The sequence below is a fragment of the Rhinolophus sinicus genome, linkage group LG05 (assembly GCF_036562045.2).
Source record: "Rhinolophus sinicus isolate RSC01 linkage group LG05, ASM3656204v1, whole genome shotgun sequence".
NCBI lineage: Eukaryota > Metazoa > Chordata > Mammalia > Chiroptera > Rhinolophidae > Rhinolophus > Rhinolophus sinicus.
The window spans coordinates 140,866,275-140,880,503 of NC_133755.1; the positions used below are offsets into that span (position 1 = coordinate 140,866,275).

Genomic DNA, 14,229 nt, shown 5'->3' on the forward strand with positions numbered 1-14,229 from the left:
AATGCAGCTTGCACTTACCAGAGGTTAGAGCACTAACAAGTAAACCTTCAGAGGGGAAGGTAAAATCTACCACAATATTTTAGGGCAAAGAAATCTCATATTTGCCACCTTCCTGCTTTTCTTTTGAATTGGGGACCAGAGCAAGTTGCCTGCCTGGTTTTTGGGAAAGAGCATTCATTGTAGGAACAACTCAGGACAATTTGAATTAGTGGATGGTGCACTGCCACTCTAAAAGCAGTATTTTCACCGCAAATAATTGAGAAAAATGTGACTCCTACTCAACTGTTACATTTTAGAGACACTATAGCATGCAATTTCCTATACTGGAAAGATACTTTGGTATTCCATTTCCGTGAAAGGCCTGGAAAGGGAGTGATTCTGTACATTTATTCTTGAAAAGCAACTGATCATAAGTAGGGATGAGTGCTCAGAAATCTCAGATAAACAAACTTGAAATTCAGACTTCATATGAGGTCAAACCTATAACACTCTAATAACCGTTTCTGGCACATTGTAAGCACTAACAGTAGCTATTATTTTGTATTGATGTTAATAAGAGGAATGATTTCTTTCCATTAATCAGAACCAGAACAGAATATATTTACCTTGAATTGTATCCCTCATATTGTGGGCTTGCTCTACGAGCTGAGTTGCGTGGTTAATGGTATCCATGCTTTCCTTCTGAGCCAGATGGCTCTTTCTTAAAGCTTGACTTTCCTATAAATAATCCATATAAACACCAGATTAAATTTACGAGAAGGGAATGTTGTATGTGTGTATGTAGGCATAATGTATTCCATAAACATAAATTTCCCTAGCATGGGAAAGTTCTGTAACATATAAAGCAGTCCCAGGAACCATGCATGAAGGCTGATGTGATGACCAGCTTTCGAATTACAGAAAGCTATGATGCCATTTCTATGCCATCAGTCACAGTTCATTCCAGACCAACTGCCTTTCAGAGGTAATTAACACTTTGAATTTTTACTGTATCTCAAGATGCCAGACTAGGAAGTTACCTATGTCTGCGGATCAGTTTGATATTGTGCTGACTAAAGAGCTTAAAGGTTCAAAGGGAAATTTGTCGAGAAAGTAGGCAGATCTTGAAATGCTCCATGCGTCCGGTGGCTCCTGGGTGGTCCAACCACGGCTGAAACTGAATTACCACAGAGATTGAAAGGATTATGCTCACTGGGCTAAATGCTGTTTTCAGGGTTGCACTCCAAATTCTCATCAACACTATTGGCACTTGTGTACAAATAACTGCTGAGGCAGATTTGGCTTAGAGTGCATGGAGCTCTTCTTTGAGAAGCCGACTCCATTCTCTCAACTTGGGAGCTTCTGTTTCAGAGATCTCACAGAGTAGTTGTCAAAATGAAATCCCAAGCTAAATGTTGCTTCTGAAGTAAGGATGTGTGTGGGTGCATGTGTACATGTGCAATTCTGTGTGTAAGGACAGAAGCAGATCTAAGAAATGTCTCAAGCCAGGACACTGGCCTATACACACAGCACGCGGAATGTGTACTTCCTTTTGGAATTAGAAAGATTGACTCAGGGGTTATATTTAAGAGGAGAACTTCTTCAGTCTGGCATTTGGTAGATGCCCACTTGCCTCACCTGGTGCTTTTTTGGCTCGGCTCTGTCACACATTGTGGTACCTGAGTGGATTGCAGGGTGATCTGTCACGCAGAATGCTGGTACACCCATTGCACAGTTTTCCCGAGACAGAGAAGTGGCTGGCTCTTTCAAACTTTTCTCTTTTCATCCAGTGTTCTAGCTGGAGAATTATACCATGATTTTACCTGGAATGTTTTTATACTTCCCAGGCAAACCTAAGCAAGTGGTCTTTCATCAAGGAAGACAAATGATATCATAGCAAACACAGGCCCTAGGGGCTCTTCATCAGGCAATTCCGAAGACCCCTCCATATGAAGTTCCCTGCACTGCAATCAGTCCTTTCCCTAAACACTGGGCTCTCTGAATGGAGGTTGCATTCTGAGTCATTGTGTTCCTTCATCCAATTCTTGTATTCCTCTTGGTTTGTTCTAATGCTTTCCAGAGAAATAAAATTTGTGGTCATTTAAAAATTAGATGATGCAGAAAATAAGCTGAATCTTATTCTTGATGTCACCCCTCCCCACTTTTAAAAAATATGGACACAATCATTTAAAACACTAAAACATTTTAACAAGTTGATTTTCAATCTAGTAAACTGAGTTATATATGTCCTTTGATTTTAAATGATAGCTTTGCTGAGTAATCTTGGTTGTAGGTCCTTGGTTTTCATCACTTTGAATATTTCCTGCCAATTTCTTCAGGCCTGCAATGTTTCTGTCGAGAAATCAGCTGATAGTCTTATTGGAGCTCCCTTGTAGGTAACTAACTGCTTTCTCTTGCTGCTTTTAAGGTTCTCTCTTTGTCTTTAACCTTTGGCATTTTAATTATGATGTGCTTTGGTGTGGGCCTCTTTGGGTTCATCTTATTTAGGACTCTCTGTGCTTCCTGGGCTTATACTGGGGTGCCAAAAAAATGTATATAAGTGGACACTTCGGTCAACGTTGCTCAAGCAGTAGTTCTCTAATCAGAAGTGTCTGGATTCTGATGGTAACCACTTTGAGCACTTCTTGTAATTGCAGAAGTCCAATGTGACTCATATTCATCTTTTTTATAGGTATATATTATTACAATTTTAATACAGTTTACCTTTCTTAAAACATATGTACATTTTTTTTTGACACCCTCTGTTTATCTATTTCCTCCGCCAGGTTAGGGAAGATTTTAGTCAATATTTTTTCAAATAGGTTATCAATTCCTTGCTCTCCCTCTTCTCCTTCTGGTACTCCTATGATGCAAATGTTGGTATGCTTGATGTTGTCCCAGAGTTCCCTTAAATCTCCTCATTTTTTTGGATTTTTTTTTTCTTTTTTGCTGTTCTGATTGGGTGTTTTTGCTGTCTTTTCTTCTAAATCGCTAATTCAGTCCTCTGCTTCATCTAATCTACTGTTGAGTCCTTCTAATGTATTCTTCATTTCAGTTATTGTAGTTTTTATTTTTGTCTGGTTCTTTTTTATGTTTTCTATCTCCATTTTTTATGTTTTCTTTCTCTTTGTTGAAGTTCTCCCTGAGATCACTGAGCATCTTTACAACCAGTGTTTGGAACTCTGGGTCTGGTAGATTGCTTGTCTCCATTTTGTTTAGTTCTTTTTTTGGAGCTTCATTCTTTTCTTTTATTTGGGAAATGTTTCTTTGTCTCCCCATTTTGGTTGCCTCCTTGTGTTTGTTTCCATCTAGGGCTGCTATACTTCCTGGCCTTAGTAGAGTGGCCTTATGTAGTAGGTGTCCTGTGGTACCCAGTGGGGTAGTCTCCTTGGTCACCAGAGCTGGGTGCTCCAGGTGTGTCTCTTGTGTGGGTTGTGTGTGCCCTACAGTTGTAGTTGAGACTTGATTGGTGTTTGCACATCAATGGGAGGGATTGACCCTCAGGCTGACTTATTATGAGGACTGGCTCTGACTACAGTGGAAAAACTATTGTGTAGGTGTTAGGTAGAAGTACAAAATGTAGGAGAAGGAGGAGGGCTGGGAGGGGGTCCATAGTGCCTATAGAAAAAGCTCACAAATAGCTTTGATTAACTGCCTCCAGCCACGTATCTGTTTTTACAACAACAGATCACAAGAGGTGGTCTGGAGCAAGATAAGGATCCGTGTCAACAGACCTCTACCCATCTTAGGAGATCATGCCCTCCTGTAGAAGAGCATGCACCACCTTTTCCCACCAAATCAATATGTAATTTACTCCACCCAGCAAAATATAAATCCTTGGGAGAAGGGACCTAAGTCTCTTTTTTATCTCTCACCCTCTTGCTCCCTCTTTCTGTCCCTCTCACCTTCCCCCCCTCTCCCTCTCTCCTTCACTTCCTCTTTCTCTCTCCCCACCCCCTCTTCTTTTCTCTCACCCACTCTCTCTCTCCCCCCACTCCACCTTGCCTATGCCTCTCTCTCCCACTTTGGCTAGGTTGGTTTTCATCTCTGAGAACATATCACTAATAAAACCTGCTTGCATATTAATAAGCTTGTTGACATTTTATTCCTCACTGTGTAGGCAAGAAGAACTGAGACTCCTGTAACTCAGGGACTGACCCTACAGAGCAGGGTTCACTTTAGTGGGGCTCTGGTGCCTGCCCAGACTGCCCTTTGGGTGTGTCATCCTTGGAAGTGGCTCGGTGATGCTCCAGCCCAGTCCAAAGCTGGCCACTGGGCTTGCCAGCACTGGGGCCTCTTGGGAGACCTGCTGCAGACCAAGTTCAGTAGCAGTCTGTGCCCTGCCACTTGGCATGAGCCACAAAGCAATTCAGAGATGGCCACTGCTCACACTGTACTTGGAGGTACCTTGAAAGGTCAAGCTATGAACCAAGGCCAGCTGTCTCTAGTGCCAGGATTAGGGCTACTCAGCCAGCAATATGGGACGCATGGAAGCCAGATGATATTGTTTGGGTTTTGTGAACCCTTGAGAGATTTTAGGAAAGTCCACAGCATGAACCAAAGCAGCCTATTTATAAGGAAAGCCACTGGAAGGGGCTTGGGTGTGCCCCAAAGTTGGGTGGGGCATGGTCTCAGGGAATCACTAGGGTGGGGCAGACGAAAAGTGATAGCCATTTTGATAGAGACTCAGATATGGCTTCTGTGTGCAGCTGCACATAATGAAGGGGAGGGCTCAATAAAGAAACATGGCTTCCTCCAGTTTCTCTGTCTGGGAGAAAGCTGCCCCTCCAGCCTTAATCCTGAAGACAGACAACTCAGTTCCTCCCCGTATGTCCCTGGCACCTTTCAAGCTGCTTCCCCAGCACTGGAGCTCAGAGTGAGTGAGTCGATCAGCAAGTAAGTTCATGCGCGGTCTCTTAAAGAGGAGCACCCAAAATTGCAGCCTCTCTCCAGCTCACTCAGCCACAACCTCTGCTGGTTTTCACAGCCAGAAGTAATGGGACTTCTCTACCCCATACTGAAATCCTGGGCTGGGGAGGGACTGGGCCCCCTCGCTTCTAAGGGGGCACCTCCACAGCTGAGATATTCCTCTTGATCTTTAATGGTCAAAATCCATTGTGGGACCAGCTTGTTCCTGCTGGTCTTGAGGTGGTTTCTTCTGTATGTTTGTATTTGTACAGCTTTGGTTCAGCTAGATTTCAGGTGAGATTCTCAGTAATGGTTGCTCTGTGGTTCAGTTGTAACTGATGTGGTCCTGAGAGAAGGTAAGCACAGGTTTACGTACTCTGCCACTTTGACCGGAAATCTCAAGGCTCACGTAATTTTGATGTGTGGAGATGACCTACTTTCCTTCCAATCCTAAAGATCTTTTTGCATGCATTGATATGCAGGAAGCTTTTGCCGTGGCTGAAGGAGTAGGGAGGAAATGGAGGAGATGGGGGAGATGGAAATGTGGAGGGGATGGTGTAGCACCTTCCTGAGTTATCCTTTGGAGACTGTGCTGTGTGACTTGGGGTTCCTCGGTGTATCGTCAAGATCCAGATTGCAAGGGGCAGCCCTGAGAGTGGGAGAAGACCACTATTTCCACTTTTGCTTGTAGCCTAGCACCATACTGCTTTTAGCATGGTGACTTTGTGAACATAGTCTTTGGCGCTTTCAGTACAGGCATGATCAGTAGTGGCAAAAGTGAGGCCCCTTTGAACAGCGGTTCTTTGTGAACAGAAGTGCATGAGCATCCTTTAGGGATTCCCAGAAGAAGGGGGTGGAAAAGGGCTGTAGGATTTCCCAAAAGGGTACTAGAGAACTTGGATATAGAGGTTGGGACAAAACCAATAACTTCAGGATAATGTAAATTGTAAGATTGGGGTCACACGAGATTCATGTGATAGGTAATTTGCATACAGAGGTATTTTCAAGTTCAAGGGGCATCATTACTATGATTTTTATCACTGTGGGGACCTACAGTAAAACCCTTCATTCTATTTAAAGCCAAACATTAATTCTTTCTTGATAGAAGGATTTCTAAGACAAAGATTGTTTAGAATCCTTCTAAGAATCAATTATGGACTAAGGGCTTGAAGGATGCTTGAGAAATCCTTAAGACCAACTCTGAGCATTTGTTTTGAAAAGTTTCAGCAGGTTCTTGAAACATCAGAACTGTTGTAGTGAATAACTTTATTTTTGGTAAGACTCAATGGAAACAGCTGGGTGAATGTTCCAGGAGCTTTATCATCAACCTTCTGCTTTGGTGGTGTGTTCTTGTTGTCCAAGAGCCTTCTCTACTGATGTTACTTTCAAGCTTGCATTATATCTTCTCTATGAAAGCCTGCTTAACTTATATGAAAAGTGGGAAAACAGTACAACAAAATGATCAGTAACTCTGTCTGAGCTATGGGAGAATTTAATCACGGTGAAAATATTTTCTCAACAATTGAGACACTTTTGGCAAGTTCCAACTATGATACTGAAGTGAAATAATGAGTTTCTCCCAAAGATTTCTCTCTTGGTATCTCCTTTGCAACTTAAGGAATCTTATTGTTCGTCATACGTCTGTGGTTGGATTAATATGCACCATTGCATGGGAACGAAAGACACAATTTTCAAATGCATTTCAAAGTAGCTGAATCTTTCAAGGGTCCAACTAGAGTAATTCAGTTTTAGAAGCTTCATTTCTTAAAAGTTTAAGATCTCCCAAGATCAAAAGAGATTATCAGAGTTATTTTAAACTTTATTTTTGTAGAAAATGAGAATTGTTTTTGAAAAGAACTTCAAAAGTTCATAATGTTAGTAGTCTGGAATTTTATTTTAGTATATGGGACAAGGTGAGGGTCAAAAGTGATTTTTTTCCCCTGCTACATTGCAAAATTGCTTTCTCAGCACAATTCCTCTTCTTTCCTTTTATTATTTAATGCATTCTTTATATAATATTTAAGTTTTATATTCCATATAATAAAGCTTATATCTGGATGCTCTGTAGCTCTTAGCCATAAAATGCTAAAGCAAACAACTTAATGACTATCTTAATTGTAACACATATCAACCATGTTAACCAGCAGCAAATACAATGAAAGTTCCCCATAAACAGTTTTTCAAGGAAACCAAACAGGAAAAAACAATAGAGACTGAACATATTAATTTTCTCCACAGATCTTCCCTTGAGTTATTTTAAGGTACTTGGGTTACTGCATTTCTTCTGGACTGTGTTAAGCCTCAGTTGTTTGTGACTAGCTAGGCTCACACCCGATAAATCCTTTCTCTGAAGGCAGTCCCAGAAACTGAATTACATACCCTTTCAGTTAATTCATCCACATCCGACAGAAGGCTTTTCATTGTGTTCTCAGCATTGTTGATTTGTATCTTTCTTAGGACATACTGGTTTTCTCTTTCTGACAGTTTTGTCTGTGGAAAAAAATGTGTTGAAAATAATCAGTAGATGTATACACCAGGTTTGTAAAAATATACATAAAACTCTTCCAGTGTAAGACAACTCATAGTAAAATGTGAGCCTCTGCTCCCAAAATAGTGGGGTCCGCATGCTGCTGCAAGCTGTTACAAAGGTTGGGGTCAGCAAGGGGGTTCCATCAGCCCTAGGGGCTGAAATTCTGTGAGCTCTCCTCGTCAGGCAGAGACCCTGGTCTGTGTAAGCTGGCCCAGGGGAAAGTGCACCTTTTCCTAATTTGCACAAAGGCACAATATAGACTGATGTCTGAGCTTTAAAATGTCAGTTTTGGAAGGCCTTGAAGAAATGATCAATCCACCCAGATCAATGTAAATGGAGTTTAGAAATTTATTTTCTTTTCTTTTTTTTTTTTTGTATAAGGAGAGCAATTCTTTTTATTTCAGACCATTTGCCCATTTCTTTTTCACTTTTGAGGAGTTTGGTCCAAAGGTGGCTTTACTTGGATTACTTTGGAGAAAGCTGTTCAATCTTGGCTCTGGCTTCCTGTCAACTACAATTATACCTATCTTAAAGTTGTGCTGTTGGGGAAAGAAGATTCAAGTGGTACTGAGAGGTCTGAGTCTGGGTAACTCCTCTGAGAATTAATGACTTCATGTGTCCAAACAGATGCTTTTGAATAAGAATGATTTCTAAGTTTGGAGTAGAATGCTCATTAAGATTTCATCCAGTTCTATAATTTTGTGATTTTTGTTTTGTTTTGCACTTTGCATATTTGGCCAATATATGTGGATGTCATTTGTACCTTCAAAAAGTAGAGTAATGAGCACTTACTATATACATACTATTCTATCTGCTCTACATGTATCACTGAATTCTTTCAACTACTGATGACATGGTACAATAATTAGCCTCAATTTCAGAAGAGGAAAATGAAGAATAAAGAGGTTAAAATAACTTACTCAAGGTCACATAGTGTCAGAACTGGGATTTGAATGCAAAAAATCTGGATTCAAAATTTGTCCTCTTAACTAGTATGCTAAATTGATTAACAAAGTAAAAAAAGTGTGCTGGTATAAATTCTATTGTCCTTTCAGGTAATTATTATTGTTTCTAAAAATATCTGTTCGTTGTGATAGAAACCCATAATTTAGAGGGAAGAAAAAAACACCTCTTAAAACTTAGATATATAAGCACTGTTATGGTCTACTAATTTTGACTGTTGCTTGCCTTTAACTTGTTTATTAGAGATTAACCACTGGACTTATGAGGAGAAAGAGAACATGTGAGTATGGTGTGTGCTTGAGTGTGTGTGTGAGTGTGGGAATATGAGAAAAAAATATGACAGTGAGTAGGAAAGGTAAGGGCAGGATGGGGGAGGAAGAGAGAGAGAGAGAGAGAGAGAGAGAGAGAGAAAGAGAGAGAGAGAGAGAGAGAGAGAAGTTTGTAGAGAAACTACTCAAAACATTGCAAATTGAGGCTAAGTTAACGGTAAGTTTGTGGTAATTGCTTGAATAACCAATGTACAGCTTCGCCAAGGAGATGAATGTTTCGCTTCTCTCAATAGTTTTGTACATAGATACTAGATTTTCAGTAATTTTTTTTCCATATTAACCTCTTTTATGTGAGTAGATGGCAGCTCTTGGTTTAGGCTGAAATTCATGGTTACAATCAACTTTTCATAATTTCCTAGGTCTAACAATCTGTAATATTGACATGGGACTCAGATAGCAAAAGGGGTAAGAGTTACTAGAAGCGACCCTGGGAAACCAGAATGAACACATGCAGAGGGCATAACATTTCTGCATACTTTGAGGAAGTAGATGGTGGAGTTGATTTCATTCACGTGCCTATGAGCAGCGGCACCAGACGACACGCTCAACAGACCCGATTTGCTTTCCTCAATGGAGAGCGCGGCTAACCGAAGGTCATCAGTCAGATCCCAGATGCACTTATCACAGCCTGGAGGAAAAATGGGCATGTCATTTCTTTAAAATCAAAAGTTGGCTGGGAAGCATGCTGCCTTAAGTGTTAGGTTGGTGCAAAAGTAATTGCAGTATTTCCAATTATTTTTTTAACCCTTTAAACTGCAAAGACGTTTGCACCAACCTAATAGATCATTATGTGTACTTCTTTAGTTAATACTATTTTCAGTTTTGTTTCTTGGGTCACAGAACTAGTCTTTACTCTCAAAGTGGCGTATCACTTAAGATGAGCCAAACTGTACATCAGGCACTATCCCTGCTTAAAACATAACAAAAAGCAAATAATGCATGCAACAGGAAGGAGGGGTTAATGTGAATACTAGGCCCTCGATTGAGAAAGAACGGAGTGCAAAAGGGCAAGCTGTCTGAGATGGGTGGGTAAGGAGAAGTCTTGTCCACTTTCCTTTAGAGGTGGACAGCCTCTCTGGAGGTATGACTCTTCATGTTAGGCTTTGGGCTTTTGCTTGGTCCCTGCTGGTAAAGATGGCTATTTGCTAGGTACCTCTCCTTTCCTATTAGATTTTGTCATCTTGACTCAGGTTCTAGCACCATGCCTTCGTCCCAACCCAGGGGTGGCTCAGTGTCTCCCCACGGTCTGACCTCCTGCCTGGATGAACACTTCCGCAGAAGGAGGTATGTAGGACATCACTGTGAATATTGCTCCCTGATACCTGATGAACCTGGACACACGGTGAGGTAGGTTGCGGTTTCTCATTATTCCCTGAGTTTCACGTTTGAGTTCCTCTGACACTGTAATCACCTCCTAGGGACCCAGTGCCCCCCTGGGGCACACTCACAAAACAACCTTTGAAGCTACCCTGTTCTCAATCTCTTTCCCTCAGGCTGTGCTCTCTTCTAGAGGACTGATAAATGGAGATTAAAGTGTTAATGGTTGTTAATATGTTAATTTGTTACTTGAAGGTTAATATGATCTTACTCATATGCTCTCTCAAAGGAATGACTTCCCAGCCTGCACATCAGCTGCTGCGGAAGACACATAGGGCCAGGAAGGCGTCTTGATGTCCTTAAAGTGACCTTGCTTAGGGGACTACCTATGCTATCGGTGTGTAAACTTTGCCCTGCTTGTGCCTGACATGTTGTGCCATCTTTTAAAATGTGATTCATTGGTAATATTAACCTCTTGTGCCCAGAAGGACTGAGAGGCTAAGATACTTTTGTTTGGGAGAGGGGATACCTAATGTTAAAATAGTCTTTAAACCACTCTATTTAATGGTAAATATTACTTACTTTCTTGAGAGCAGGCTTTCTAAGGCAAAGTTTTCCTTAAATCCTTCTAAGAATCACGTTTGAACTATTCTAGACTAAGGGTTTGGAGGGTGCTTGAAAAGTCATTAAGACTAGCTCTGGGCATTTGTTTTGAAATGTTTCAGCATGTCCTTGCACCATCAAGATTGCTCATGATTTGATTGACAAGAGTGACAGAGAAATTCTGTAAGTAAACATGGCAGCACCTTTTCATAAGGCCTAAATATTTTACGTCTGGTGCAACTTCAGACTTGGAGTGACTTGGGAAAAGCTGCTTAAATCTCTTGGTATCCCAGTTTTCCCAGGGTCTGTGTATCATATTATGTGAGGATCTGAAGAGAAAAAGGAGCTAAAATGAACACAGTCACTGGGAATTGTGTTTCTGAATTTATCTTTACCTATGAGGTAAGATGCTAAACTTCAAGACTTGATAAAATACGTTTTCTAAAATAAATGTGTTTAAATGTAAATCACTCATTTGCCAATTGGAATGACGTAGAACGCTGAATATCTTCTGTTCATTTGGTTGAGGCACAGACAGGGTTAAAGCCAAGGGTGGAACTCGGCAGTGTCTAGAGAGTGGGTATTGCATAACTCTTAATCCTACACCTGCAGCACATTAGAGAGAGTGGAGTTAGTCAATCATGTACTGTTATTTTTACTTATGGTTGGGCAGTCCATGCCTGTGGGGGGTTCAAAACCTTCTTCCAAGCATTCTCCGGTTACACTGTCACATGGGCCTCCCCCACAATTGCACACTGTGGGAAACAAAAACAAGAGATTAGGGATTCATTTCTTAATGCTTTAAATATGGCAATGTTCTCATGGTTTCTAGAAATATTAGCTATCAGTATATAATTCCTCAATGGGGATTGCTTATACTCTTCCTTAAGACTGTGTGGAATCTATACTATAGAGATTATGCCCCTCACCCAATTAAGCCCCAGCTCAGTGAGATTTTCAAAGGTGACCCTAGGGAAAAAGTAAATTTAAAACTTCTAGGACTGCTCTCCAAATTGTTTGGGATTCTGACATGACTGTGCAACTGCTTCAGTCCAGAAAGAGCCCACGGAGCCCATTATACAACGAGAATCTGATAGCCTTTCATTGTGGATTGATTCTCCGGTTTAATCCAACTCTAGGGATGACCATTGCCAGGTGTGAGGGAGGAGCAGCCCAGCGAAGAGAGAGTGAGGAGGCCCAAGAGCAAATCTTGGCTTCCACCGTGTTTGACCCTTGGCAAGGCTGCTTCTAAACCTCCAAGTGATAGCTATCAATGGGATGGCTAGAAACAATGTCGTGGAAAGGATTAGGAACATGTTTACATGAATTTCGAAGACCTGAGAGCCTGTTATTCATCTACTGATGATTTTCAAGAAAGCCTTTTGAAAACAAAAACGAAAACAAAACACCTATCTCATCAGATGGTTCATTTGCCATTGAGTTTTGGAGTGGAAATTTGTAATTAGAAAGGATTTCCTAGGAAAGCAATAAGCTGGAGTAGAATTGTGAAAATTTCCCCACCTCTTAACCGTCTTTACAGAAAAATCATAAAAAATTAGCTTCAAGGGGAGCATGTATTTATTACATTTCAGCGGTTTAATGTTCCACAAAATGTAAGATCCTGCTTAATTCAGCAAGATCCTGCTTTATTGCTTCTAGCAGGTTCTTTTCTAAGAATGATGTGCATCTATGTAATTTAGAATAAGTTTAGTAAATATTTTGAGAATCAAGGCTTTGATTTTTGCCAGCACGCTTTCTTTTCTTTTCTTCTTCTTCTTCTTCTTCTTCTTCTTCTTCTTCTTCTTCTTCTTCTTCTTCTTCTTCTTCTTCTTCTTCTTCTTCTTCTTCTTCTTCTTAATTTCAGGTGTACAAAACAATGTAATAGCTAGACACTTACACCCCTCACAAAGTGATTACCCCCTCCCCCAATCTACTACCCCTCTGACATCGCACACAGCTGTTACATTTGCACTGTCTCTATTCCTTATGCTGTACTCCACTTCTTGTGACCATATATATATATATATATATATATATATAAAATTATAGTTGACATTCATTATTATTCAGCTTCAGCTTCAGGTGTACAGCGCAGTGATCAGGTATCTACACCATCCCTGAGGTGGTCTCCCTAATAAGACAAGTGTCCATAGGATAGTCTACAAAGTCTTTACAACATTATTGATTATATTCCCCAAACTGTCTTTCGTATCCCCGTGGCAATCTTGTAGTTACCGGTTGACCAGCACTCTTTCTGATGCCTGCTTTCGTTCTTTAATCTGAGTGGATGCGGAGCTCCTCTCTTCCTTCTGTCATTTCCAGTATTATGCCTCTCTGCACTTTGCTTTCTTGTAGACATGTTTACTTTATTGTGACTTCTGTAGATCATACGTGTTTCCTGCTCAATCTTAAATTTCTCACTTCTGAAAATCTTTTGAAGTGAGAATCTGTTTCAGTGAGGGGATTTCCACTGGGAAATCCCCCTCAAAGTCACAAAAGATCAAGAAATATTCAGTCTCAGCCTTCCTTTATTTTTAGAGGAAAGCAATTTAACTTTACTTCTGAAGAGCTTCACTCTATGTGGCAAATGTTTTAGAGAAATTATGAATAAAATTTTTACATTTTGGTCTAACTGAAGTCTAACCAGGAAGATTTATTATACTTTCCCTGAGATACTATGACAATTGGGGGAAACTGAGGGATGATTAAACTCTACCCTTGGCTTGCTCACCTATTTTACTGAAATGTCTGTTTCACCAAACATAGCTGAAAAAAGGGACTTAGCTTCCAGAATAAGAAAACAAATGTGAACCATGCAAGTTTTCATTCAGCTGGCCAACAATAGGCAATCCATGGGAGTCTGATTTACTTCTTTGATCAAAATTGGAAGGGTATGAGATGATAAGACAAAAGTTCATTGTGTCAGTGTCTCATGGTTCATTCTATCCATGAGCTAAGTTACATTAGTAGCCTTGATGATGATATCTACCCCTGGTGAGTTTGGAATCTACATTTCTAAGAATGTACATTGCCCTGGAAAAGTGACAAAGAAGCATTTGTGATATTTCCCCAAGATAAATCACCTAAATTCAGTATACATGTTGGCCTGGTAGCTGTCTTAGGATTTACAGTACTGTACCTGCACAGTTCTTGGCTATCCTGGCATCCCCGTAGTAGCCAGGGGCACAGCGTTCACACCTGAATCCAGTGGTGTTGCGTAAGCAATTCCTACACTGCCCAGTGACCTCATCACAATCTTCAAAGATCAGGTTGGGATCTGAATTTCCACTGCAGTCACATTTCTTGCAGGTGTTTCCAATCAGCAAGGGGTTTCCATAGTAACCAGGAGCACATCTGAAGGGTAATCACATGTGAAAAATTTAGCAGCCATAGGTTTTCTTCCTTTTTATCTTCTTTCCCACCTAGAAAAAATGTAGTGAATATTTGTGGGTTGCTCTCCTAGAATCCATTCATGGCTTCCACCTTCCTAATAGGACTAGGCTTGGTTTTTAAGGAGCCACCCCTATCCATTGTATTACAGCCCATTTAGTTTGGCAAGACCTCCAGACGCAGGAGTATCTGGATATGACTAGTGCGTGG

General features: G+C 40.7%; 1 protein-coding gene across 4 annotated transcripts in view; it reads right to left on the bottom strand.

Annotated features, from left to right (window-relative positions):
• Positions 1–14,229, bottom strand: part of LAMA4 (laminin subunit alpha 4) — a 129,135-nt gene that overhangs the window by 57,823 nt on the left and 57,083 nt on the right. For 2 of the 4 annotated variants that reach the window (XM_019735050.2, XM_074333455.1), the window contains exons 6-10: positions 13,769–13,983; positions 11,289–11,384; positions 9,186–9,337; positions 7,267–7,377; positions 606–717 (exon numbers count right to left, since the gene is read on the bottom strand). In XM_019735050.2, the coding sequence (XP_019590609.2) occupies positions 606–717; positions 7,267–7,377; positions 9,186–9,337; positions 11,289–11,384; positions 13,769–13,983 (686 nt within the window). The remainder of the gene's footprint in view (positions 1–605; positions 718–7,266; positions 7,378–9,185; positions 9,338–11,288; positions 11,385–13,768; positions 13,984–14,229) is intronic. The other 2 variants (XM_019735053.2, XM_019735054.2) reach the window with 2 other exon arrangements.